The sequence below is a fragment of the Euprymna scolopes genome, chromosome 19 (genome assembly GCF_053919585.1).
Source record: "Euprymna scolopes isolate OS-2025 chromosome 19, ASM5391958v1, whole genome shotgun sequence".
Lineage (NCBI taxonomy): Eukaryota > Metazoa > Mollusca > Cephalopoda > Sepiida > Sepiolidae > Euprymna > Euprymna scolopes.
In genome coordinates, this window is record NC_136500.1 from 152,099,294 (window position 1) to 152,126,544 (window position 27,251).

The following is a 27,251-nucleotide window of genomic DNA, read 5'->3' on the forward strand; positions in this document are numbered from 1 at the left end:
AGTATCCATTAGGGGAGAGAGAGAGAGAGAGAGAGAGAGAGAGAGCGTGAGAGTCCACGTTATTCGCAGCAGACTTGGCAATGTCCTTGGTGTATTTGTTTTAATTCATGTTCCCTGGGAACTGGAATGGTAAATCATTTTTCGCTATCCTCATTTCTTGATATACGCTTATCGGATCATGACAGAAATGTCCGGACTACAATGTCAGCCATGGAAGCCAACAACATTCAAAACGCTTATTAAATATTAAATAACATTGATAGCCTATTTAAAATAAAACAAGTGAAGCATGCATGGTCCTCCCTGAGTGAACAGTGAACGAGGCATAAAAATAACAAAGTTCAGCATTGCGCTCCCCCCATTTAGACCCAAAAGTCCCCAGAGGACTTCAAATTCTGATGAAAATGAACAAACGGTACAGTTTTAGGTCTTAACACATGTACATTTGAGTTCTGTACCATGCAAAAAAAAAAAAAAAAAAAAAAATGATTAAGTCCATCATTTTCCCCACACTCCATTTAGCCCCCAAAGTTCCCAAGGCCTGAACATATTTAAATTTGAATTCAGCATCATACAAAACCTAGGTGAGCAACCGGAGTTTTCCCGGAAAATCCGTTCTGTTACATTTCTACTCATATCATGTTTAATGCTTGTGCAAAATTTCAAAAAATTCCAAGCGTAGTTATTAAGAAAAGTGCGGAGAGACGAATGAATGAACGGACAGGGATGAATTTACAGGTCCACCCTCCTTTTGCCCCCCCCAAATTTTATCCGATCCCTGTTTAAAAAGAAAGCCAACTAATTTTCCCATTCTACTTAGTATTTCTGTAAAGAAGGAAAAGGTGACTTTTAAGGCAATAATTTGGCGTTGTTTGTAAATAGACATACACAGAAATTTTTTGACAAATATGGTAAAATAGTCCACCAAGTATTCTTATTAGCCTTAAAAGATCCCCTGGGGCACACCCAAAAGTTATCGCAACGTAAAGACAAACAAAATTATATATAAATCAGTTAGTTACAACTTTTCAAGTTTTATAAAAAGCCAAGGCATCAATTTTTTTTATAAGCACAAAAGTGTCAATTTTAGCCATTTTAACCTGAAAGGCACCCTGGGGGGGGGGCAACCGGAGTTTTCCCGGAAAATCCGTCCTGTTACTTTTTTTATTCATATCATGTTTAAGGTTTGTGCAATTTTTAAAAAAATTCCAAGGCGTAGTTATTGAGAAAAGTGCGGACGGACGAACGGACGAACAGGCAAAGGTGAATGTACAGGTCCACCCTCCTTTTGTTGGGGACCTCCACCTCCAAAAGTAAACTTTATCCGATCCGTTTTAAAAGAAAGCAAACTAATTTTCTTATTCTACTTAGTATTTTTTATAAAGAAGGAGAAGATGACTTTTAAGGCAATAATTTGGTGTCTTTGTAACAATGACGTGTTTAATAAGAGTTTTTTTTTTTCGCGCAAACTGTGTTAATCTTGTGTCAATTCGATCGTCATTTTTATGAATTGCTTTTAACTTAAAATCAGAACCACTTTATACATATTCACGAGTTGTGGTTTCGCTGGGCGCATCGTTCTGCAAAGAAAAACACAGTAGTGCTGCATTTCTTATATGAGATAATTGTGTGTTGTTTAACGGTTACGTGCAGAGATATCTATAAGTCCTCATCCATAGGAGTAGAAATAAACATGTTATAGTACTCCTATAACAGTCGCAAATGGATGATATTAGCAATTACAACAAGTGCAAGTTTTGTTACACAGAAATAAAGAGTGTGAGTCACCTGACATTCATCTGTAAGGTATTTTTGGGAGACAGTCTTTTGTGTTGCATTGTACAGAAGCCGTTTTATAAACGAGACGGAATCAGAAAACGTCCGCTACAGAAATAGCACAAAAGAGTCGCAAAAATACACAAAGAACTTCCGTTGCAAAAAAAAAAAAAAAATGGAAGAATAAGCCAACAGAACAGCGTGCCAAGTAGTCTCTGGATGAATTCATTCAGAACTATATAAATAAAGAAGGCCTCATAGACTGTCTGGAAAGAGGATGGCTCCACTCGATGAAGAGAGAATTGTAGTGATTGCCTAAGATGATCAATGCTTTAAAAAATCAGTGGTCTAAGCAATAACACAAGTGCAAGTTTTGTCACTCAGAAGTAGAAAGTTTGAGCAACCTGATTCTGTAAGACTGTAAGATTCTGCTGGGGAGGGGGCGACAAATTCTGGGAACATATACCAGAGAGGAGAGTCGGAAATAAGTCAAGCACCATCGGCTATGACTATGCAATAACATACAGCTATGTACCGATAAATCAGATCCATAAAACATAACATAGTGATATAAGCCAAGAAAGAGAAAGAAGCAACCTTAGTAGAAGTTAGTGCCCCCAATGATGTTTGGTTAAATAGAGCCAAGAGGAGAAAAGATAACGAAATATCAAGGTGTAATGTATGCCATGAAAAACAAACTGGAATCTTAGGAAGGGTTGTATAATTCCAGTAATTATATGAGTAATGGGACTCGTGACAAAGAATTTAAAAACTACCTGGAAATTATACCATGTGAACCAAGTGTAAGAAGAATTCAAACAATTTCAATTAAAGACACGCTCAGAATTTTAAAAAAGATCTCTCGGTTAGAATATATAAGGCAGCAGGCGAATGATCGGCATTCGGTAGAATGAGCTCGAACAGACTAAAAAGGAAATTGATAAAAAAGGAGAATATATATATATATATATATATATATATATATATATATATATATTACTACTTCATTTACTCACATAAAATTAATATACGAAAGTATAGATTTATGCGTAAACTTTAAGTATTTACTTCAAAAGTGCTCAATACGTAGGTAGAGCTAGTTAGTAATTTATAAATATATATATGGCGTATAAGCCTGATGAATCCTAGAGTGGATGAAACGCCGAATATTCAGTGTAGCTTAATCGCCATATATATTTTATAAATTACTATATATATATATATATATATATATATATATATATATATATATATATATATATATATATATATATATATATATATATATATACTGGACTCTAATCTTTTAAAGCCAGTACGGGTGGAATCTACGAATATCCATAGTGTTTTTGTTATTGCTTTCGACTTAACGAATAAAGATAAAGCGATACACATAACTGCTGAATATACGTAAAACATGCGAAAACTGAGAGCATCAATTGATAAAGGACTTAATTCTTGCAATCTGTTTTCCAACACTGTTTGCAGGCAGCATTTGAGGGCATTTTGGCTTTAATACAAGACCGATCATGTCTGACTATGCCAACATTTTGTCATTCAAATCACGACCAATATCGATAAATCGATCTGTGAGCAACCAATGTTTTAGACATAGACGCGTGAGGAAATAACTGATTTGGCGTGAATGTCTTCGAATAAAATGACGAAAAGATAACAGCAAAAACAACAACTCTTATTTATTCTAACTAGAATTAAAATAAATAACCAGAAAAGGCTAACTAGAATAAAAGATTCTTATTAAATTTGACGTTTTGTTTTATTTTTAGATTTATGTTTTGTTTTGTTTTTTAATTATGTAGTCTGTCCGAAAAGGCACAGGTGTTTGCACGACGTTTTATTATTGTTTGGAGAACTATAGAACGAAGAACAGGAATGATCAAATAATTTAGCTGATTGCAAGCTGCCATTCGAAATGCGTGGGTGTTTATTTGGGTGGACGGATTTCTAATATGGAACAAAGTTAGGTTATTGAAAATCAGGAAAACAAACGGATATCTTTTTACATCTGACCATGCAGTCTACGTGTTTAATGCTATTTTGCACTAAAACGTACCTACCGACGAATCAACAAACGTTTCGCATTGCTTGTGGAGTATTTTTTCATTAGCATTTGTCTGGGTGGAAAAATAACATTTGTCTGAGTGAAAAAATTAATATTAACATTGACATTTGTCTAGGTGGAAAAATAACATTTGTCTGAGTGAAAAAATTAATATTAACATTGGCATTTGTCTAGGTGGAAAAATAACATTTGTCTGAGTGAAAAAAATTAATATTAACATTGACATTTGTCTAGGTGGAAAAATAACATTTGTCTGCGTGAAAAAATTAATATTAACATTGACATTTGTCTAGGTGGAAAAATAACATTTGTCTGCGTGAAAAAATTAATATTAACATTGACATTTGTCTAGGTGGAAAAATAACATTTGTCTGAGTGAAAAAATTAATATTAACATTGACATTTGTCTAGGTGGAAAAATAACATTTGTCTGAGTGAAATAATTAATATTAACATTGACATTTGTCTAGGTGGAAAAATAACATTTTCTGAGTGAAAAAATTAATATAAACATTGACATTTGTCTAGGTGGAAAAATAACATTTGTCTGAGTGAAAAAATTAATATTAACATTGACATTTGTCTAGGTGGAAAAATAACATTTTCTGAGTGAAAAAATTAATATAAACATTGACATTTGTCTAGGTGGAAAAATAACATTTTCTGAGTGAAAAAAATTAATATTAACATTGACATTTGTCTAGGTGGAAAAATAACATTTTCTGAGTGAAAAAAATTAATATTAACATTGACATTTGTCTAGGTGGAAAAATAACATTTGTCTGAGTGAAAAAATTAATATTAACATTGACATTTGTCTAGGTGGAAAAATAACATTTTCTGAGTGAAAAAATTAATATTAACATTGGCATTTGTCTAGGTGGAAAAATAACATTTGTCTGAGTGAAAAAAATTAATATTAACATTGACATTTGTCTAGGTGGAAAAATAACATTTGTCTGAGTGAAAAAATTAATATTAACATTGACATTTGCCTAGGTGGAAAAATAACATTTGTCTGAGTGAAAAAATTAATATTAACATTGACATTTGTCTAGGTGGAAATATAACATTTGTCTGAGTGAAAAAATTAATATTAACATTGGCATTTGTCTAGGTGGAAAAATAACATTTGTCTGAGTGAAAACATTAATATTAACATTGACATTTGTCTAGGTGGAAAAATAGCATTTGTCTGAGTGAAAACATTAATATAAACATTGACATTTGTCTAGGTGGAAAAATAACATTTGTCTGAGTTAAAAAATTAATATTAACATTGGCATTTGTCTAGGTGGAAAAATAACATTTGTCTGAGTGAAAAAATTAATATTAACATTGACATTTGTCTAGGTGGAAAAATAACATTTGTCTGAGTGAAAAAATTAATATTAACATTGGCATTTGTCTAGGTGGAAAAATAACATTTGTCTGAGTGAAAAAATTAATATTAACATTGACATTTGTCTAGGTGGAAAAATAACATTTTCTGAGTGAAAACATTAATATTAATATTGATATTTGTCTAGGTGGAAAAATAACATTTGTCTGAGTGAAAACATTAATATTAACATTGACAGTTGTCTAGGTGGAAAAATAACATTTGTCTGAGTGAAAAAAATTAATATTAACATTGACATTTGTCTAGGTGGAAAAATAACATTTGTCTGAGTGAAAAAATTAATATTAACATTGACATTTGCCTAGGTGGAAAAATAACATTTGTCTGAGTGAAATAATTAATATTAACATTGACATTTGTCTAGGTGGAAAAATAACATTTGTCTGAGTGAAAAAATTAATATTAACATTGACATTTGTCTAGGTGGAAAAATAACATTTGTCTGAGTGAAAAAATTAATATTAACATTGGCATTTGTCTAGGTGGAAAAATAACATTTGTCTGAGTGAAAACATTAATATTAACATTGACATTTGTCTAGGTGGAAAAATAACATTTGTCAGAGTGAAAACATTAATATAAACATTGGCATTTGTCTAGGTGGAAAAATAACATTTGTCTGAGTGAAAACATTAATATTAACATTGGCATTTGTTTAGGTGGAAAAATAACATTTGTCTGAGTGAAAACATTAATATTAACATTGACATTTGTTTAGGTGGAAAAATAACATTTGTCTGAGTGAAAACATTAATATAAACATTGACATTTGTCTAGGTGGAAAAATAACATTTTCTGAGTGAAAACATTAATATTAACATTCGCATTTGTCTAGGTGGAAAAATAACATTTGTCTGAGTGGAAAAAATTAATATTAACATTGGCATTTGTCTAGGTGGAAAAATTACATTTGTCTGAGATAAAAAAATTAATATTAACATTGACATTTGTCTAGGTGGAAAAATAACATTTGTCTGAGTGAAAAAATTAATATTAACATTGGCATTTGTCTAGGTGGAAAAATAACATTTGTCTGCGTGAAAAAAATTAATATTAACATTGGCATTTGTCTAGGTGGAAAAATAACATTTGTCTGAGTGAAAACATTAATATAAACATTGATATTTGTCTAGGTGGAAATATAACATTTGTCTGAGTGAAAACATTAATATTAACATTGGCATTTGTCTAGGTGGAAAAATAACATTTGTCTGCGTGAAAAAAATTAATATTAACATTGGCATTTGTCTAGGTGGAAAAATAACATTTGTCTGAGTGAAAACATTAATATAAACATTGGCATTTGTCTAGGTGGAAAAATAACATTTGTCTGAGTGAAAAAATTAATATTAACATTGACAGTTGTCTAGGTGGAAAAATAACATTTGTCTGAGTGAAAAAAATAATATTAACATTGGCATTTTTCTAGGTGGAAAAATAACATTTGTCTGCGTGAAAAAATTAATATTAACATTGGCATTTGTCTAGGTGGAAAAATAACATTTGTCTGAGTGAAAACATTAATATAAACATTGACATTTGTCTAGGTGGAAAAATAACATTTGTCTGCGTGAAAACATTAATATTAACATTGCATTTGTCTAGGTGGAAAAATAACATTTGTCTGAGTGAAAAAATTAATATTAACATTGGCATTTGTCTAGGTGGAAAAATAACATTTGTCTGAGTGAAAAAAATTAATATTAACATTGACATTTGTCTAGGTGGAAAAATAACATTTGTCTGCGTGAAAAAAATTAATATTAACATTGGCATTTGTCTAGGTGGAAAAATAACATTTGTCTGAGTGAAAACATTAATATAAACATTGACATTTGTCTAGGTGGAAAAATAACATTTGTCTGAGTGAAAAAATTAATATTAACATTGGCATTTGTCTAGGTGGAAAAATAACATTTGTCTGCGTGAAAAAAATTAATATTAACATTGGCATTTGTCTAGGTGGACAAATAACATTTGTCTGAGTGAAAACATTAATATTAACATTGGCATTTGTCTAGGTGGAAAAATAACATTTGTCTGAGTGAAAAAATTAATATTAACATTGACAGTTGTCTAGGTGGAAAAATAACATTTGTCTGAGTGAAAAAAATAATATTAGCATTGGCATTTGTCTAGGTGGAAAAATAACATTTGTCTCCGTGAAAAAATTAATATTAACATTGGCATTTGTCTAGGTGGAAAAATAACATTTGTCTGAGTGAAAACATTAATATAAACATTGACATTTGTCTAGGTGGAAAAATAACATTTGTCTGCGTGAAAAAATTAATATTAACATTGGCATTTGTCTAGGTGGAAAAATAACATTTGTCTGAGGGAAAAAATTAATATTAACATTGGCATTTGTCTAGGTGGAAAAATAACATTTGTCTGGGTGAAAAAATTAATATAAACATTGACATTTGTCTAGGTGGAAAAATAACATTTGTCTGCGTGAAAAAATTAATATTAACATTGGCATTTGTCTAGGTGGAAAAATAACATTTGTCTGAGTGAAAAAATTAATATTAACATTGACATTTGTCTAGGTGGAAAAATAACATTTGTCTGAGTGAAAACATTAATATAAACATTGACATTTGTCTAGGTGGAAAAATAACATTTGTCTAAGTTAAAAAAATTAATATTAACATTGGCATTTGTCTAGGTGGAAAAATAACATTTGTCTGAGTGAAAAAATTAATATTAACATTGACAGTTGTCTAGGTGGAAAAATAACATTTGTCTGAGTGAAAAAATTAATATTATCATTGGCATTTGTCTAGGTGGAAAAATAACATTTGTCTGAGTGAAAAAATTAATATTAACATTGACATTTGTCTAGGTGGAAAAATAACATTTTCTGAGTGACAAAATTAATATTAACATTGATATTTGTCTAGGTGGAAAAATAACATTTGTCTGCGTGGAAAAAATTAACATTCCAAAGAAATGCTTTATCAACACAAGTAATTCTGTAGCGTCACTTTAATAACCCTAGTTCGTAGTTTATTAATTATTTACCGACATGAAGACTGGCAATATAGGGATTATTTGTAGGGCCTTTGTTTATAGATATATGGTAATTGAACTTAGGGAAAAGAAATCGACTTCATTTTATGAATATAGTAAATACTCAGGTTAGACTTAAAGCTTAACATGTACCATTTAAATGTTTGTACTTTCTAACAACTGGCTTTCGTTAGGAGTCGCACTTCCTTGTTTGCAAAGCAATTCGGGGGAAGTGGCGTTAAACAAATTTTATGGTAGGGATTACCCACACTGTATATAATGTAGTTTTGCATTAGCATTTAGTGCCTGTTCTCGAGCAGCAAATATAAGATTTTAATATATATTATTTTAAGATGAAATTATTATTATTATCCGTATATTAATACGATAGCGTGTGTGTTCTTTTGTGTGTCACGCTTTCCGGCAAATAGCATTGGTTGAGATTTAAGAACCACGCGCTATCGTATGTAGATTATACTAAATGTAGTTTAATGGGTTTGGCGAGTGTTTAATGAGATTTCAGATATAATCTCCTCCTTCTTTTCAAATGGAGTGGGGGGGGGGTGATTGACGTGTTTACTTTCGGTGATGACGTCATTATCGTTTGTTAAAAAAATGCATATAATATATTTATGATGCACTACATAAACATAAGATGTGATATTCCAAAAATATCATGGATGTACTGCTGATTCCAAAAATCAGGGAAATGGATCAGTGCACGCTAGAGGCTTATTTGATAACATTCCAAAAATCACGTAAATATATCAAGTAATCCTAAGTTCATATTTTCGTCCTTTATGTCCTCGTGGCAGTAATTGCAAAAACACTTCTTAAGGAGGGGAGAGGGATTAAAGTCACTGAATGCTGAAACTGATACTACACTCTAAAATTCATGTTGAAGTAATGGTTGCCTAATCCCTAACAGTGTTAATGTTTTTATATATTAATATCGGAAAGCTGCTGAAAAAATTTATGATTTAAACATTACTTTATTTCAAGTATATTTTTAACAGTGGGGTGGGGGATATGAAGTTAGACCCGGAATGGTTGAAACCGTTTATGATTTAACCATTATTTTATTTCATGTATATTTTTAACAGTGGGGTGGATGATATAATGTCAGTCCAGGAAATGGCTGAAACAGTCTACGATTAAGACATTACATTATTCTATGCATATTTTTGACAGTGGGTTGGGGATATAAAGTCAGTCTCAGAAGTGGTTGAAACAGTTTACGATTGAGACATTACTTTATTTCATGTATATTTTAACAGTGAGGTGGCGGACATGAAGACAGTCCCGGGATTGGATGGGATAAGTGCAAATATATACAAGCAGAATACCCATCATCGCCCCGGATTTAATCAGACAGATGGAAAGCATATAGTGGCCGAATACCCAGTGTCGCACGGGATCGAATGAAATAGGTGGAAGATATATACTAGCACAATACGCGGCGGCACCCGGGATTGGATAAGATAGGTGGAACATATATACTATGAAAATACCCGTAATTGATTGATGTGTGTGCAATGAAATAATCACCCTAGGCAATATATCAAGGTTATTATTTTAGAAAGAAGGGGGATGTGGGTTAAAATTATGAAAATGATCGTCGAAATTAGTAACATATCCAAGAATTATGTAAAATAATGAAATGTGAGTTAATTGATTGATGTGTTTGTAATTAAATATTCAACCCAGGGAATATATCAAAGTTATAATTTTAGTAAGGAGGTGGCGATAATGTGGGTTAAAATTATGAAACATGATTGTCGAAATTAGTAACATATCCAAGAATTATGAAAAATGATGGAATGTGCGGTAATGGATTGGTGTGTTTTAATGAAAGAATCATTCCAGACAATATATCAAGGTTATTATTTTAGTAAGAGGGAAGGCGATAATGTGACTTAAAAATATAAAAATGATTGTCGAAATTAGTAACATATCCAAGAATTATGAAAAATGATGAAATATGAGTTAATTGATTGGTGTGTTTGTAATGAAATAATCAGCGAGACAATATATCAAAGTTATTATTTTAGTACGAAAAAGGGATAACCTGGGTTAAAATTATGAAAAATGATTGTCGAAAATACTAACATATCCAAGAATTATGAAAAATGGGGTCATTTGAGTTAATTGATTGGTGTGTTTGTAATGAAATAATAAGCCCAAGCAACATATCAATGGTATTATTTTAGTAAGTTGTGGGGCGATAATGTGAGTTAAAATTATGAAAAATGAATGTCGAAATTAGTAAAATATCATAGAATTATTAAAAATGATTAAATGCGAGTAAATGATTGATGTGTTTGTAATGAAATTATCCGCCAAGGCAATATATAAAAGTTATTATTTTAGTGGGGGCTTTAATGTTGGTTTAAATTATGAAAAATGATTTTCGAAAATAGTAACGTATCCAACAATTATGAAAAATGATGAAATATGCATTTATGGTGTGTTTGTAATGAAATAATCATTTCAGACAATATATCAAAGTTATTATTTATTAAAGGAGAGGCGTTAATGTGGGTAAAAATATTTAAAAAAATGATTGTCCAAATTAGTAACATATCTAAGAATTATGAAAAATGATGAAATGCTAGTTAATAGATTGATGTGTTTGTAATGAAATAATCAGCTGAGACGATTAATTAAAGTTATTATTTTAATAAGGGAGGAGAGCATAAGTGGGGTTTAAATTATCAAAAAACAATGGTTTTTACATATCTAAGAGTTATGAAAAAAGATGAAATGTGAGTTAATTTATTGGAGTGTTTATAATGAAATGATCAGCTCAATGTATCAAAGTTATTATTTTTGTAAGGATAGGCCATAATGTGGGTTAAAATGATGAAAAATGATTGTCGAAATTATTAACATATCACAGAATTATGAAAAATGATGAAATGTGTGTCAATTGATTGGTGTGCTTGTAATGAAATTATTATTTTCATAAGGAGGGGGGGATGATACACTTTTAATAAAAGAGCTAGAATAATTTGATGGTGTCTTCATTCATGCTGAACGCCCACAGAATGCCTAACAGCAATATATTACGTATGAACGATGCCGCTGTGGAATTTCCACATGCCCTGCTAGTTATTATTATTATTATTATTATTATTATTATTAGTAGTATTATTATTATTATTATTATTATTATTATTATTATTATTATTATTATTATTATTATTATTATTATTATACAGAAACCCGGAAATGTTTTCATCCAAACAACGGTCTACGGAGGAAATGGATATAATTAAGTCCTTTTTACGTGGAAGAATAACGAGGAATGATATTTTAGACAGTTCACACATTGGATACAGGTAAGAATTTATGTTTTATTATCATCAAACTTTTTTCCGTTACAAAATACACACAAACATGGCTCATTGTTTGTCAATTCCTGCGATTTGCATATTGATACATGTTGCATATTGATACATGTTCACTTGGTTCATGTCCACACTCCTCCATTCACAAACGTTGTCTATGTTTTTCAAGTAACTCTATAGACGGATCGAATTGTCTTGTTACGAACACTCTTACCCTTCACTATGGCTTTTCGTTGAACCACTGCATTTGCTTCTGCCTGTTTAAATTGTCAACCGAAAGAGGAAATATACCTTCTTCCGGAAGTCACGTTATTTTGTCAACTTTAGTTAACTAGAGGTGAAATCCTGACCTCTCATTCGTCAATAGCGCCTCGTTATGTAACGCAAAAAGAAGAAAGATGAAATACGCAAATAGAACTTAATGTTTAATTTCTAAAACCACATCATGCGCTTTATTACCGACCATAAATTGTCGAATCTCGTCAGTATCGCATAGTTGTACAAACTCACTATCATCCCATCAATACCCTCTGTCATTAAAATGTAGTCTGGAAATTGTTTTGTCACGTTAAGCATGAACGAAGGCATAAGATAAATAAACTAGTCGAATGTTAGATGGATGTTTTATACGTCATCATAATTAATAAGTGCTCCCAGCTGTAGTGAGCTTTAATGTGAGTATGTAAAAACAGCGTTAGAAACATAAAGTCATAATAAACAAGAGTAGGGAACATATTGTTAATAATCAAGCAAGGCTACATGTCAGGATGTGCTGTCATAAACTGGAAGTCACCAGTAACACGTAGTGAATAAGCTGAGAAAATAGTTATAGTTTTTTTTTCTTAAAACCGTGTACGTAGAATAATGAGAATAAGCGATTCGGTTTCGGACTGAAGACGTGGGTTGGTGTATTTCCTCATGTATATGTCTTATTGTTGTGTGGGACCCACCCTCTGAATGGACTCAACACCGTCCATATATATCGGAATTCTTAACAATTCTGAGCAGGGATCTCGTTCCGGAGTTATCATCGCTTGCTAAGTAGAACGCAAAACACTCATTTCATTCTGTAACCCCTTGCTTGTCTTTTATTAATACACGTCTTGGCTTACAATATTTTTCTGTTTTTATTGAGGCTTATTCAGAGCCATAACATTGGCGACAGAATGATTCGAGAAACGCACTCACACCGAAACGTCAATGACTTAGCAGTCCAACAGTAATAAACTAGTGTTCTCATAAAACTGGCGACAGGAGAATTCGAAAACTCACGAAAAGAAAAGGAATTCAATAAACTAGTGTTATCATAACACTGGCAATACGAGGATTCGAGGAAGATTTTTTTTCTCGCGATAACCCATTAGGAAAAAATTAGCAACCCTGTTTATTGACTTTAAAAAATAACCGGGTAAAACCCAATTCCCTAAAAAAAAATTCAAAACCGGATAAGCATGAGACGAAAAACTGCAAGTGAAAAAAAAAAATGATGTTGGTCCATCTTATCGGAAAAGTACATTTCAAAAACTCTAAGACAACAAAAATAAGTTTAAATTCTTAATCTTCTTATTGTGCTGAGTGTTTAAAAACATTCGTTGCTATTGTTTTCTCTGCAAGACTAAAAAGAAAAAAAAATCTTTACTCGATGTTTCCCTCTATCCCCACCCTTGGAAAAATATACATATTTTTTTCTTATACTATTAACTGTTCTCTTTGACTTTTTTACTCTAAAGCAATTGAATAGTCCTGTTTCCGCTTTTGTCCAAAGAAAGAAAGGTCAAACCTTATAAAATTGCTAAGTTGAACGAACTTCTTTTTTTTTAAAAAAACTTTTCCAAACTGTTTAAAATAATGTGGAAATAATCATTATTTCCTGCCTGGTATTAGCAAAAAAAGTAAAGAAAAGAAGCGAACTGCAAAATTCTCTTTGAGAATTCACCTATCATCTATGAGATGAACAAGGCCTACTTAGTGTAGGCGTCTTTAGCGAAGGCGGGCAAACATGGAGGAGATACCAGCTTGGAGGAGCACAGCATTATTTACGACTTTGTCTTTCCAAAATATTGCAAGAATTCTCTACTAACTACTCGTGAAATGTGTTCAGTTTTAGTTCTTGATAGCTGTGGGTTGCCGATGCTTCGCTGCCGTACAAAAGGATGCTGATGACATTGGCCATTTAAACGCCCGCTTTTGTAGAGATGATGAGATGTTTCTTTTATACACTCAAATTGTCAATTTTGCAAGAGCGGTGGATGCCTTTTACAATGCGCTTGTTGAGTTCTATCTCGAGAAATAGGCTGTCTGAGGCTGTAGACCCGAGATACTGGAAATGTGGACTACATTTAAACACTGCCCATTTATAGTGATGGTTGGATGTGATGGCCCAGAAAATCACTAATGGGGTGACTTGGCTCTTAACCTGGGATTTCTTCAGGCTGATAGTGAGGCCGAGCTCCTTGAAAGCATTGGAATACCTTTCCAAGAGTCTTTGAATCATTCTTCAACATGAGATGTTATCGACGCCTCATCAACAAACAGTAGGCCCTTGGTGGTAACTTATCTGATTTTGGTTTTCTACCGAAGGCGGTTGAAGCGGAAGAAGTAACCACCCGACCAAGAGCGAAGGTAAACTCCGTCTTCTGACTAATTGAATGCATGCCCCTGAAAAAAGGGCAGAGAAAGTGCTAAATAGCGTAGGAGTAAACACACATCCCTGTTTGACGCAACTGCTTATACCAAAGTGAACGGTGCTTATCATAAAAGTGGAAGAATACTTAACATAATTAAATCCTTCTTAGATAAGAGAAAAATACAGGTTGTCCTCGACGGTCGTGCATCTAAACAATATGATATAAATGCGGGAGTGCCTCAGGGGTCTATTCTGGGACCTCTGTTATTCCTAATATTCATTAATGACCTCCCTGACAAAATTGTCTGTGAGATGGGTATATATGCTGATGACACCACGCTCTATAACAGATACGACAGGAATACAAATGAACACATATCTAAAGAAATGGCAGAAACACTAGAAGATGACCTCCAATCTGTAGTGGAAGGAGGACAAAAATGAATGGTCACATTCAATGCTGTCAAGACTAAACTTGTTTCCTTCAATAATTACAAGAAACCTTCTCTATCACCAATAGCAATGGCCAAAGACTCTTTATCTGAAAGTACATCATTTAAACTCCTCGACCTAACGTTCACATGAAACATGAGTTGGAACAATTACATTGAGAGCATTGCCAGGACCGCTGCGAAAAAGGTAGGTTATCTCTATCGTGTTAGAAAGCTACTAACGCCCGAAAGTATCCTGTACCTCTATAAGGCCACAATGCGCCCATGTATGGAGTATTGTTGCCATATTTGGGCTGGTTCATCTGCTACTAGTCTCTCACTCCTAGACAAGGTTCAAAAGAGAGTCGCCAACCTGATATGTCATGAACTGTCATCTAAGCTTCAGCCTCTGTCCCATCCATGACATACATGGGCGAATGGTGGTCTTATAGAGGCACAGGATACTTTTGGGCGTTAGTAGCTTTCTAGCACGATAGAGAGAATCTACCGTCTTCGCAGCAGTCCTGGCAATACTTTCAATGTTCCAACTCATTTCTGTGAACGTTAGGCCAAGAAGTTTAAAAGATGTACTTTCAGATAAAGAGTCTTTGGCCATTGCTATTGGTGGTAGAGAAGGTTTCTTGTAATTATTGAAGGAAACAAGTTAAGTATTGGCAGCATTGAATGTGACCATCAATTTTTGTCCCTATTCCATTACAGATTGGAGGTCATCTTCTAGTGTTTCTGCCATTTCTTTAGATATGTGTTCATTTGTTTTCCTCTCGTGTGTCAGTTATAGAGTGTGGTGTCATCAGCATATATACCCATCTCACAAACAATTTTGTCAGGGAGGTCATTTCTGAATATTAGAAATAATAGAGGTCCAAGAATAGATCCTTGAGGCACTCCCGCATTTATATCATATTGTTTGGATGTACGACCGTAGAAAACAACCTGTATTTTTCTCTTATCTAAGAAGGATTTAATTATGTTAAGTATTTTTTCAGTGATACCGTATGATCTCATTTTTCTGAGAAGACCTTCATGCCATACCCTGTCAAAAGTCTTAGATATATCTAGAGCTACCGTCTACCCTCCCCTGCTTTGTCCAGTCAATTGTATATACTTTCAGAGATTACAGTTAGGATGTTTGCTGTGTAACGGGCCTACCTAAATCCATATTGTTGGTCGGTCAGAAGTTTAGCATCTGTAAGGTGATGGACAAGAGCCTGGTTAATTATGGACTCAAATATTTTGGCAAAACGTGGGAGGAGGCTGATTGGGCGATAATTTACTGCATCAGTTTTTTCGCCAGAATTCTTGGGACTGGTATCACAGAAGCAGTTTTCCAGCAGGCAGGAAAGCAAGATTCATTAAAGCATTTGTTATAAAGTTTGGAGAGAACTGGGGCTATTTCAGCGGAGTATTTTTTTAATAGCACCGCCGGGATGAGATCAGGTCCACATGCTTTTGAGATGCCAAGATTTTTTATGATAGCATGCACCCGAGAAGGGGTGATTTTCAGATCGTCAAGTATGGCGTCTGTCCGCAAAGGAAAGTCGGGGAGGGGGTGGTTAGCAGGGTCCAGTGTGGAGTTGGAGGCTCACCGATTGGCAAGCATGTTAGCCTTCTCGGTTGCTGAGCACACAACCTCATGATTGTTGGATAGTGGGGGAAATAGTTGATTGCCCATTATTTACTACACTGTTGTAGATTTTCCAGAAGTCACGGGTTCCTAATTTCTGTGCTTCGATGCGTTTTTTGGTGGTTTCGGTAAATTCTCTTTTAGCTGTCGCTATTTTTTTCTTACTTCTGGCTTCTATATACTTCTATCTGTTTGAACTGGACTTGGTTTAATCTGCGGTATGCATGCTACCTTTGCGCAATGGCAGCTGCACAAGTAGAAGTAAACCATTGTGGAGAGTGGGGCTTGCTATAAAATTTCCGCGCGGGAACATGTGCTTCAATTGCCGTTTTGAACCATTCAGTGGTCTCCTTGGCGCACTGTTCAGCAGGATGTGAAAAGATATTTCGCCATGGGGCGTCTCTGATGAGATCCCTGATGGCTTCCCAGTCAGCCTTTTTATAATATCTCGTTGTTTTGAGTAGTGGCTCTTCGGTTTTGGCTCTAGAGTTTAGGACGATTTCAACCATTATCCCTACATGATCGGCGTTCCCGAGTGGGCTGTGGGAATCCGTTACATAATCATCGGGAATTGTGGTCAGAAACAGATCTAGTAGTGAATCGTGTTGTTCTTGCTGGTCTGGGAAACGGGTTGGAAACGTAAAGAAAATTTTTATGAAAACATAAAATTGAAATCCACTTAACGAAACGGTTGCAATTCCAAGAGGAAATAAACAAGAGTTATATAAAAGAAAATATGTCAGTCTTTGATTTTCTACAAAATTTTGTACTATATATGCTCTGCATCTATAAAATAGATACATTGAGCTTCACTCGAAATTAACGATGATTCAGTTTTTATGATAACAGTGTCAACCCGTTAAATGGAAACGGTATATATTGAAATAAACAATATTTAAAAAATAAACATTTATAATATACTAGCATGCGTGACCGGCGTTGCCCGGGGTGTTTGGAGGTGTGTGTTGAGCAAAAAAAAAACCCCAAAACATACAAAAACAAAAAAGTGGTAGTAACAAGGCAGCCTCGAACCCTACCGCGAAGGAGGAAAAGAACTGGAAAAAAAACGTGACGTCTTTGCTGTCATGGCCACCTCAAAACTGGAATTGATGTATGTTTAAATTAAGACTAGACAATCGAAAAGAGGGGATGACTTTCGAAAATAATGGCGAAAAAAGCGACCCCTTCCTGTTGAAAAGTGTCCAGTTGAGGGTGAAGAAATTAATGGTTTGAGCCAATTTTTCGGTATTTGTCGTCTGAAGGGTCGAGCTTCAAAACGATACTGATCTTGTGAACATCCGTCGCCTCTGTCGAAATTTTTAGGTAGACATGCAAACAAACATACATACATTTATATATTTGTAGCTCAAATTTTCGACCCAAACCGATTAAAAAGCTTGCCCTATCTCAGAATATCCTTTATGTAAAATTTCAAATGTTTAGACCGGAAATTGTCTGAGTTATTTGGTAGAGACCGCAGAGGTCAAATTCTTTTTAATTTGACCCCTATTATGACCCCTTAACATTTTTTTTACGCTCAAATAAAGTTATTAAGTTAGATCCATGTTCAAGGAACCTATATCTAAAATTTCAAGAGTTTATATCTAAAATTGACGGAGGAGTTTCATAGACTTCTCAAAGGTTATATTTTTTAACTATAACCCCTTAACAGCCAAATTTGTGGCCGAAAATGGATTAAAAAGATGTTCCCAAATCTCAGTACCCTGCATATCAAAGTTCGAGCCTGAAGACTGAAGGTTGACAGAGTTATTGCGTAGGGAAATGTAGACAGGCACACAGACAGACAAAAAGTATCCTCATGCCAAGTTGTTTTGACAAACCCCTGTACAGAGAGACTTTAGACACTCGAAGACAGTTTCTAGTAGGCATTCAAGTTCTCTCCAGTGCAGACAGACACTTTCACTTTTATAGATATATAGATTACGAGTTATAATTTGCCCGATGGACTAATTCGCAAAAGGAAAAAATTCCGTCTGTGTTTGTTCACAATATCAGGTCAGTTGATATTTGGGCTTGACGATCCTAAAATAGCCTTTATTCTCTTATAGATAAAAATAAGTTAAAAGAGAAATAGTTTACGTTTAACCAGCCAATTTTACACTGGCGTAACATAAAATAATCCTCTGTATAAATTTTTTTTTTTATCTATGAGAGAAGGAAGACTATTTGTAGATCGGACTTCTCCGGTTTTAGATATTTATTTCTGTACAAAACATATCTAAGAAAACTCGCAAATATAAATTACTATTGTGTGAATTTTTTGCAAAAGATAGACTCAGGCGTTTCAGAATCTATGAGGAAGGGACTCACACGCACATAGTGACTTTTATATTATAGTAGAGATATATACTAAAAAATTGTAATTATACAGACGCATACATACATACATACATACACACACATATATATATAACTATATTAGCAACGTATAAAATGTATTTATAGTTACATATAATAAATTTATATTTATATATATATATATATATATATATATATATATATAAATGCATATATGTAAAAATATTTTTAACCTTTATATATCTAATTTTAAATTAATAAGAATGTAAATATACTAAATACTAATCATAGTGGGGGTGATAAGTAGTTAAATGGATTATTCCTAATCTCATAAATACAAGACTGATAAATTAAAAAATATATACATTTTTAATGTAGAAATTGATAAATCACACAGGTAAGAAATTCATTTTTATAGCATGAAAAGGTTAGTAATTGGAATTAAGAATAGGAAATTGGATCAAATGTTTGTAACAAGTCTTCTTCCTAAGATTAAAGGAGGTGGTATTTGATCAGCACTGCTGGGGAGCCATGATGTAATATACTGTTTTGTTTTTAAATCCCTGAAACAGTGTTTCATAGTAAACAACTGATGGTCCCTTAAAAAATAAATTATTAGTACTATAGTAAATTCGAGAGCGAGTTGATGCAGTGATAGCAGGTGATTAAATGACTTACTGACTAGATGGTTTTCTAACGAATGATAAAAAATATTTTTGTATAGTTTTAAAGGTTAAAAACTTCAAAGACTATATATATATATATATATATATATATATATATATATATATATATATATATATATATATATATGAATGGTTGAGAAATTCAAACGAGAGAGAAATGTATATTTAAATGAGAAAGGTCACCAACAATTTTGCATTTTTTAACATTATTTTATTATTCCGTGTTTTGATTCTTCTGGGGAACGAGATCTTTCTAATTTAAATATATATATATATATATATATATATATATGTATATATATATATATATATATATATATATATATATATATGTATATATAAGTTCAAACAGTTAATAAAACATGTTAAAAACACTTTGAAAAAGAGTTAAAAACATATTTAATCTGAAAAGGAAACCCTTGATAAGTGGATAGTCCTTAATCCGCGGAGTTTCGAAGAAATACTTTCCTTCTCGACAGAGGGTAGGGATTAGCAAAATGTGGGATCGAATTTTTCATACAAAAGTATTTGATGAAACTGCAAGTAAGTCAAAGATCTTACTTGATAACAAAAAGTGAAGTAGAGGGAATATGTGATTACCCGTGAAGGGATAGCCTGGTGAAAGGTAAATTATCCAATGACGGTAAAATCCAAAAATATAAATCCAAGAAAGTTAATTGAATTTCCATTCGCACAAGTAAAATCCAAAGAAATCACGTAATTGGAAGATGGTCCAAAATAACCCAAAAGGCCGAAATATATGGAATAATTTACAAATATTTACAAGGAAAAGGGAAAAATTTTCAATAATATTAATAAAAGAAAAATAAGATATGCGTTTGACACGGCTGCCAAGACATAATTTATTTTATACATATATATATATATATATATATATATATATATATATATATATATATATATATATATATATATATATAATTTACACTGGCGAAATGGAAACATTATAAGGTATTTACCACTTCTCTTCCAATTTTCGGATTTTAATCATGTCAAAACGCACTTTATTTCCTTTTGATGGATTGATAGTTGCTATTTCTTCTGATGAGTTAAGGGAAAAATAGATTCACTAATTGATATAATACTTAAATGAATGATTTTCTGCTACGAATTGTAAATGTCAACTGAAATAAAAGAATAAATTATAAGATGATCAACATCATGAACTTTGGAATATAGATGTTCATAATTCATTCATTATATTGCTCTATAATTACATTGAATTTCTTAAATATGGATTGGTAGTTATTAGAAGAAAATAAAGTAGATCTACACACATACATACATACAAATATATATATATATATATATATATATATATATATATATATATACCAAAAAAATGTATATATATAGTAGAAATGGTAATTAATAAAAACTGAAGAAAGTGCTCAATACTGTTGTTGAGCAAATATTTTTTTTTTTTTTTTACATTTTCACCCCAAACAAGGCACATTGCCACTTTAGTGTAGGGGGCTACTATCAGGGGAAATATCTACTGAGGTACTATGTAGGGATTTGGGCAGCAAGATGTTGGATCACGTTGCACTTAAACTTTTGCATGTCAGTATAGTTGGGGAAGCAGTGACCTGGAATGGAATTTAAAAGTCTAGCAGTTCTGGGGAAGAAACTACTGTAGTAGAAAGATCTTTTACATCTAAGGATCTCTACAGGGTGGGGGTTGGATTTTGCAGCTTCTCGGGTCTGTCGATGGGTGTTCACGTCGTGGGCGCACAAGTGCTTGCAGTTCATCAGAGCATTCACCATTAAAATACTTGTAGAACAGGCAGAGGGATGCAACGTTTCGACGATGGGACAGAGGCTAAAGCTTAGATGCCAGTTTAGGGCCTATCAGATTGGCGACTCTCTTTTGAACCCTGTCAAGGAGCGAGAGACAAGTAGCTGATGCACCAGCCCAAATATGACAGCAATACTCCATACATGGGCGAATGGTGGCCTTATAGAGGTACAGGATACTTTCGGGTGTTAGAAGTTTACTAGCACGGTAGAGAGAGCCCACATTCCTCGCAGCGGCCCTGGCAATGCCCTCGATGTAATTGTTCCAACTCATGTTTCCTGTGAACGTTAGGCCAAGGAGCTTGAAAGACGTACTCTCAGATGAAGAGTCGTTGGCCATTGCTATAGGTGGTAGAGAAGGTTTCTTGTAATTATTGAATGAAACCAGTTTAGTCTTGGCGGCATTGAACGTGACCATCCATTTTTGTCCCCATTCCACTACTGATTGGAGGTCATCCTCTAGTGTTTCTGCCATTACTTTAGATATATGTTCATTTGTTTTCCTGTCGTGCCTGCTATAGAGTGTGGTGTTATCAGCATATATACCCATCTCAGAGGCAATTTTGTCGGGGAGGTCATTTATGAATATCAGGAACAGCAGAGGTCCAAGGATAGATCCCTGGGGCACTCCCGCATTTATATCATATTGTTTAGATATACGACCGTCGAGGACAACCTGGATTTTTCTCTTATCTAAGAAGCATTTAATTATGTTAAGTATTCTACCAGTGATACCGTATGATCTAATCTTCCTGAGGAGACCCTCATGCCATACCCTGTCAAAAGCCTTAGATATATCTAGAGCTACCGATCTACCCTCTCCCGCTTTGTCCAGTGAGTGGTATATGCGTTCAGAGATTACAGTTAGGATGTCTGCCGTGGAACGGGCTTGTCTAAATCCATATTGTTGGTAGGTCAGAAGTTTAGCATCTGTAAGGTGCTGGACTAGAATAAATATGCGTTTTATTTATTATTTTTTATCATTTATTTATTTTTTTTATTACCGTATTTTTTATTATTTATTTATTTATTACCAGTTTTTTTCTGTAAAAGTCTGAGGAAGCTACAGACGGCAAAAAAAAAAAAAACGGCCGGGTAGCTGAAACAATAATGTAACCTAACAGAAAGATACGGTAATAAAAAATAAAACGTATATATATATATATATATATATGATGAAAATGATGGAAATAATATTCCAACAAAATAGTGAAATAGAAAGGAACAAACCGTATTATGTGTTCATCAACGTTTCGTATGTATTTCGAAATAAAGACGAAACGTTGATGAACACATAATACGGTTTGTTCCTTTCTATTTATCTCTCTCTCTCTCTATATATATATATATTTGTTTACTGTTTTGGGGGGAAAGAATTCCAACAAAGTGCTCGATTACAAAGAAAAACGTTTTCGATATAACAGCTTAATATTTATTCATTTAATTGTACAGAAGTTCAGAAAAACATTAGTACCGTCGGTTTCAAGCCCAACATAAAGGGAACCAGTTTATGCTAACAGGTAAATGTTGGGCTTTAAACCGATGGTACCAATGTTTTTCTGAACTTCTGTACAATTAAATAAATATATATATATATATATATATATATATATATATATATATATATATATATATATATATACCCAAAAGATTGTAATTAAACATCATTATTGTTAACACTGACCAAAAAGATTATATATATATATATATATATATATATATATATATATATATATATAATTACAATCTTTTTGGTCAATGTCAATAATCATATTTATACTTGCAGACACTAGTCTTTCATGCTTACGCAATCATCAGTGCAGAAAGTGATAATTCCTGCTGATCGGAATATTCGAACACAATTACGATAGCATTCTTAACTTCATTGGCTAGCACCTACTTCATAGGCTACCGACAATAAACACCAGAACTAAAAAAATTTAATGCGTATAAATACCATGTCGTCGGGCATACAAAGAAAACAATCAGAGCTACAAAAATAAAAATTGTCCTAGTCATGAAAGATTTCTCCTCCATCGGCCAAGGACAGAAAAGGTGAATTGTAGCATCAGAACAGATACTGCTACACAGTGATCTTATCTCGAAGGCCAATAATTGTTTGTATTTTATGTTTCTTTAATTTTGTTTCCTAAATTCATAATTCAGTTTTATCAGTATTAGATTGTTTATTGCTTTAACATTAAGTAATTTTACGCAGATAATATTTATATTTTATATTGAACAAAATTCAGTTTCATTATTAATCGAATTGGGTTTCTTTCCTTTCTTTTTTTTAACATGTTTTAATGCTCTTTTTAAAAATGCCGTCATATAGTATCGACAGTTCGACAAATCTTACCTACATTGCCTACAGGCATTTTTAAGTTACAGGCCTTCTATATTTCGGTGGTCGTGAGTACACCTCTCTTATTAAAAGGATTTTTCATTCAATCTAAGGACAATGATGTCAAGATATGTGTTATCCAATGTATTCCGTATTGTTTTCACTGGTCGCCATTTTCGTTTTCGTGCGCGTGTCCATTCAAAATGTTTTGTTCGCGTACGAAATTGCGTATTGTTTTCACTGCTCGTCATGTTTGTTTTCGCGTGCCCGTGAATTCAATTTTTGCATAATTACACATTGATTCTGTATACTCACTTGCACTTTTATACATTAATTCTGTATACTTAACATTCCATAGCTAGCTATAACATATACTGACCCAACGGGTCACAGGTAATATAGCATATAATAATTTTACGTAATTGTTTTTTGTTTTTTTGCTTTTTCAGGTATCCACAGCATAGATCAAAAAGGACAAGACAGACGAACCGAACGGCGTGCTGCCCGTCCTACGCAGACCAATACAGCCCGCTAGGTGGCGTCTCGCGCAGTGGGAGGTTGATCTACTTGTATCGTGATAACGACACCGTTCAGAGTTTCTACCAGTCTCGCTGTCTGTCGAACATTGTAAATAAACCCTGCAGATTCATCGATAGCCGGTACAGACAGAGATCGAAATGCGTCCAATTGTATACGTACAAGTATGCCCTCATCCGATACAACAGAACCTCCTCAACGCTCCACGGCTTGGACTTCATGGTGGTCAAAGCGGGCTGCTCGTGTCGAGTACTCGTATAACGCAGATAATTCACAGCCGACATTAAAGATATCCTTCTTTCCTTCGTTTTCTTTTTCGATCCCCTCTCCTGTCTTTGATACCCTTATTTTACTATTTGCCTCTTCTCTGGTTAATTCCTTCCTTTATTTCTTTATTTAACTACCTTTACTGGTACAAATACTTCCTCTGTCTCTTTTGCTGTAGATGTAGTTTCTACGAGGGGTAAATCACTTTAAGAATAGCAGACGAAAGATTTTGGTCTTATTGATTTGTGCGTTTTTTAATGTTTTTTTTTTATGTTTGATTTTTGTGGCTTTGTGATGTTTACGTCTCGTTAACGTTTTTTTGTAGTTTTTAAAAAATATTTTCTGATTTTTTTTAAACAATTTTACTTATCTATTTTCTGAAACTTTCAACCTTTTGTAACTTTTCAGTTTTTACGACTTTTTGACATTTCTGTAAATTCTTTTTTGCGACTGTTTAAAGTTTTTAGAGGTTTACTTATTTTGTGAAGTTTTTTTGTGAAGTTTGGCATTTTTGTTTTCAGTAAATTCGATGTTTTTTCAACATTTTCATTTTTTGTGACTTTTTTTCTGTTTGTGCCCTTTTAATATTTTGCTTCTTAAGGATTTAAGCAAAAGTTTGCTGTGACATATATTGTTTGAAACGTTTTACCTTTATTGGTGATTTTTCTGTTGTTGCGACTTTCTGACATTTTTGTGAAATTTATTTCGGTGGCTTTTTTAAAATATTAATTCTTGATATTTTACGAAGTTAATTTATGTTAACCGCATTTTTTGTGCGTTTCGTTTTCTTGAAACTATTAAAGGTTTTGTGACTTCTTATAATTTGTGTCTGTAACGTTTTGGTATCTTATAAATTTAATACATTTTTAAAGTTTTGATTTTATTTTAAATTTCTTGTGACATTTATTGTGACTTTTTCATATTTTGTGACGTTTTAATATTTTGTGAAGTTTAGGTTTTATTTTTATCGAATTGTGTTTTTTAACTTTGATATTTTGGCGACTTTTAATTTGTTGTGCCTTTTGTTGTGAGTTTTTTAATATTTGTGAAGTTTTAGTTTTATTTGCATCACATGATACTTTAATGAATTTGATGTTTTTACGATTTTAATTTGTTGTGAGATTTACTGTGACTTTTTCATATTTTGTGACATTTTGACTTTGATTTTTATCGCATGATATTTTAGTGATTTTTGTGATATTTTTGCGACTTTAAAATTTTGTGTGACATTTATTTGACCGTTTTCATATTTTGTGTATTTTTATATTTTTTAGTTTCTCATATTTTGTAACTTTTGGAGTTGATTTAACGAATTTGATTTTTTTTTACTTCTTGATTTGTGACATTTTTTGACTTTTTGGTGTAGTGTGCAAGTGATTTACCCATCGTCTTATTACGTCTCAAAAGAGATCAGTACTCACCGGTGTATGCATGGTACATGACGACACAATTTTCTTTTATTTCTTTCTTTACAATTTATTTATCACTCTTGAAAGGCTTCGGTTTTCTTCATTTTCTTATGCAGTATAAGGAACGTGCTATCGTCATAATCGTCCGAGCGGTTTACGGAAAAACGCCGGAGATTACCTAACGAAAGTTTCGTTTTTTTTTTTTTGTGGAAACGCTGGCTAATTTCAATGAAAAAAAAAATTTTGTCAATACGAAGCTAACTCAATTAAAAATTAATTGAAAAATGAAACAAAATACAATGAATAATTATCGGATAGTTATGGAATTTGTTTAGAAAATTCATATTGAAATCAAGAAAAGTACATTAATTGTAAGTTCAGTTTTATAAATAGATATGTAATTTTTGAATGACAAATTATTTTAATCATTTTTTTTGTTCAAATCAAGATAAATATTAATTTTTTTTAATAAAGCATTGGTAGCAGCAGACAAATGTTTGTATTAGGCTAAGGAGGTTCAGCGTTTCATCAACTTCGACATTTTCCATAAACCGTCCGAACGATTCCGATGATAGCAAGGTCACCATACTGCATAAGTACCTTTTTAATGCATAAGAAATTTGTATCCTATTGATTTCTTATGGAAACATGTTTCGCTCGTTTCGGATTGGACCCTGTTTCTTCCTCAACTATTGTCGAAGATAAAATAAGGGTTTTTTTTTAACAAAAAATACCTTTTTCTAGCTTCCAGATCGATCTGATAATCAATTACTGTTCTTGTCCGTACATCTATCTCAACTCGTATCTGGGTATATCTTTATTTGTTTGCGTGCTTATCCTCGAGTTCAGTTACCTCATTTTAATTATATTTATCGTATCCTGCCAATACCTATCTCTTTCAGATTCTTCACATCTGTCTATCTCTCTCTTTCCATTTTCATATATATATATATATATATATATATATATATATATATATATATATATATATATATAACACCTTTCCAGGGATTTATCGATTCTTGCGAAAAAATAAAGGAGACATGAAAAATTCATCCCGTGTTAATTTGTTCTTATTATCCAAGCTTTCGAAATATTTTCTTATTTATTCAAATTTAAATTTAAATATTTTCAAATTTTGTCTATTTTATTTTTAATATATATTATACACATAAGTATTTTTTAATTTTTTTTATATTTTGATTTTTAATAAGATTCTATATTTATGGTGTATTATGAATAAACTATTTTTGAATTTTGATTTTTTTTAATGTTTACTTTTTACTAATATTATATTGTATTTTATTATATTTTATTTATTATATAGAAAATATTTTTTTGATTTTTTAAATTTTCAATTTCAATTTTTCTCTTATATTATTTATTAGTTATATATTATATATAAAAAATTATTTTTATTTTTTATTTTTTATTGTTTACTTTTTACATTTATTCAGCCACAACAGCGGAATACTGTCACTCAGATATACGGAACAACTGTGATTAAGAGCTAGATTCATATATTAGGAGCTTTGTTATAAAG

General features: G+C 32.5%; 1 protein-coding gene across 3 annotated transcripts in view; it reads left to right on the forward strand.

Annotated features, from left to right (window-relative positions):
- LOC145240064 (uncharacterized) overlaps window positions 1-25,981 on the forward strand; it is a 359,978-nt gene extending 333,997 nt beyond the window's left edge. For all 3 annotated transcript variants that reach the window (XM_080103690.1, XM_080103691.1, XM_080103692.1), the window contains exons 4-5: window positions 11,498-11,617; window positions 23,945-25,981. In XM_080103690.1, the coding sequence (XP_079959816.1) occupies window positions 11,498-11,617; window positions 23,945-24,293 (469 nt within the window). In that variant the 3' untranslated portion in view covers window positions 24,294-25,981. The remainder of the gene's footprint in view (window positions 1-11,497; window positions 11,618-23,944) is intronic.
- Window positions 25,982-27,251: the final 1,270 nt, after the last annotated feature.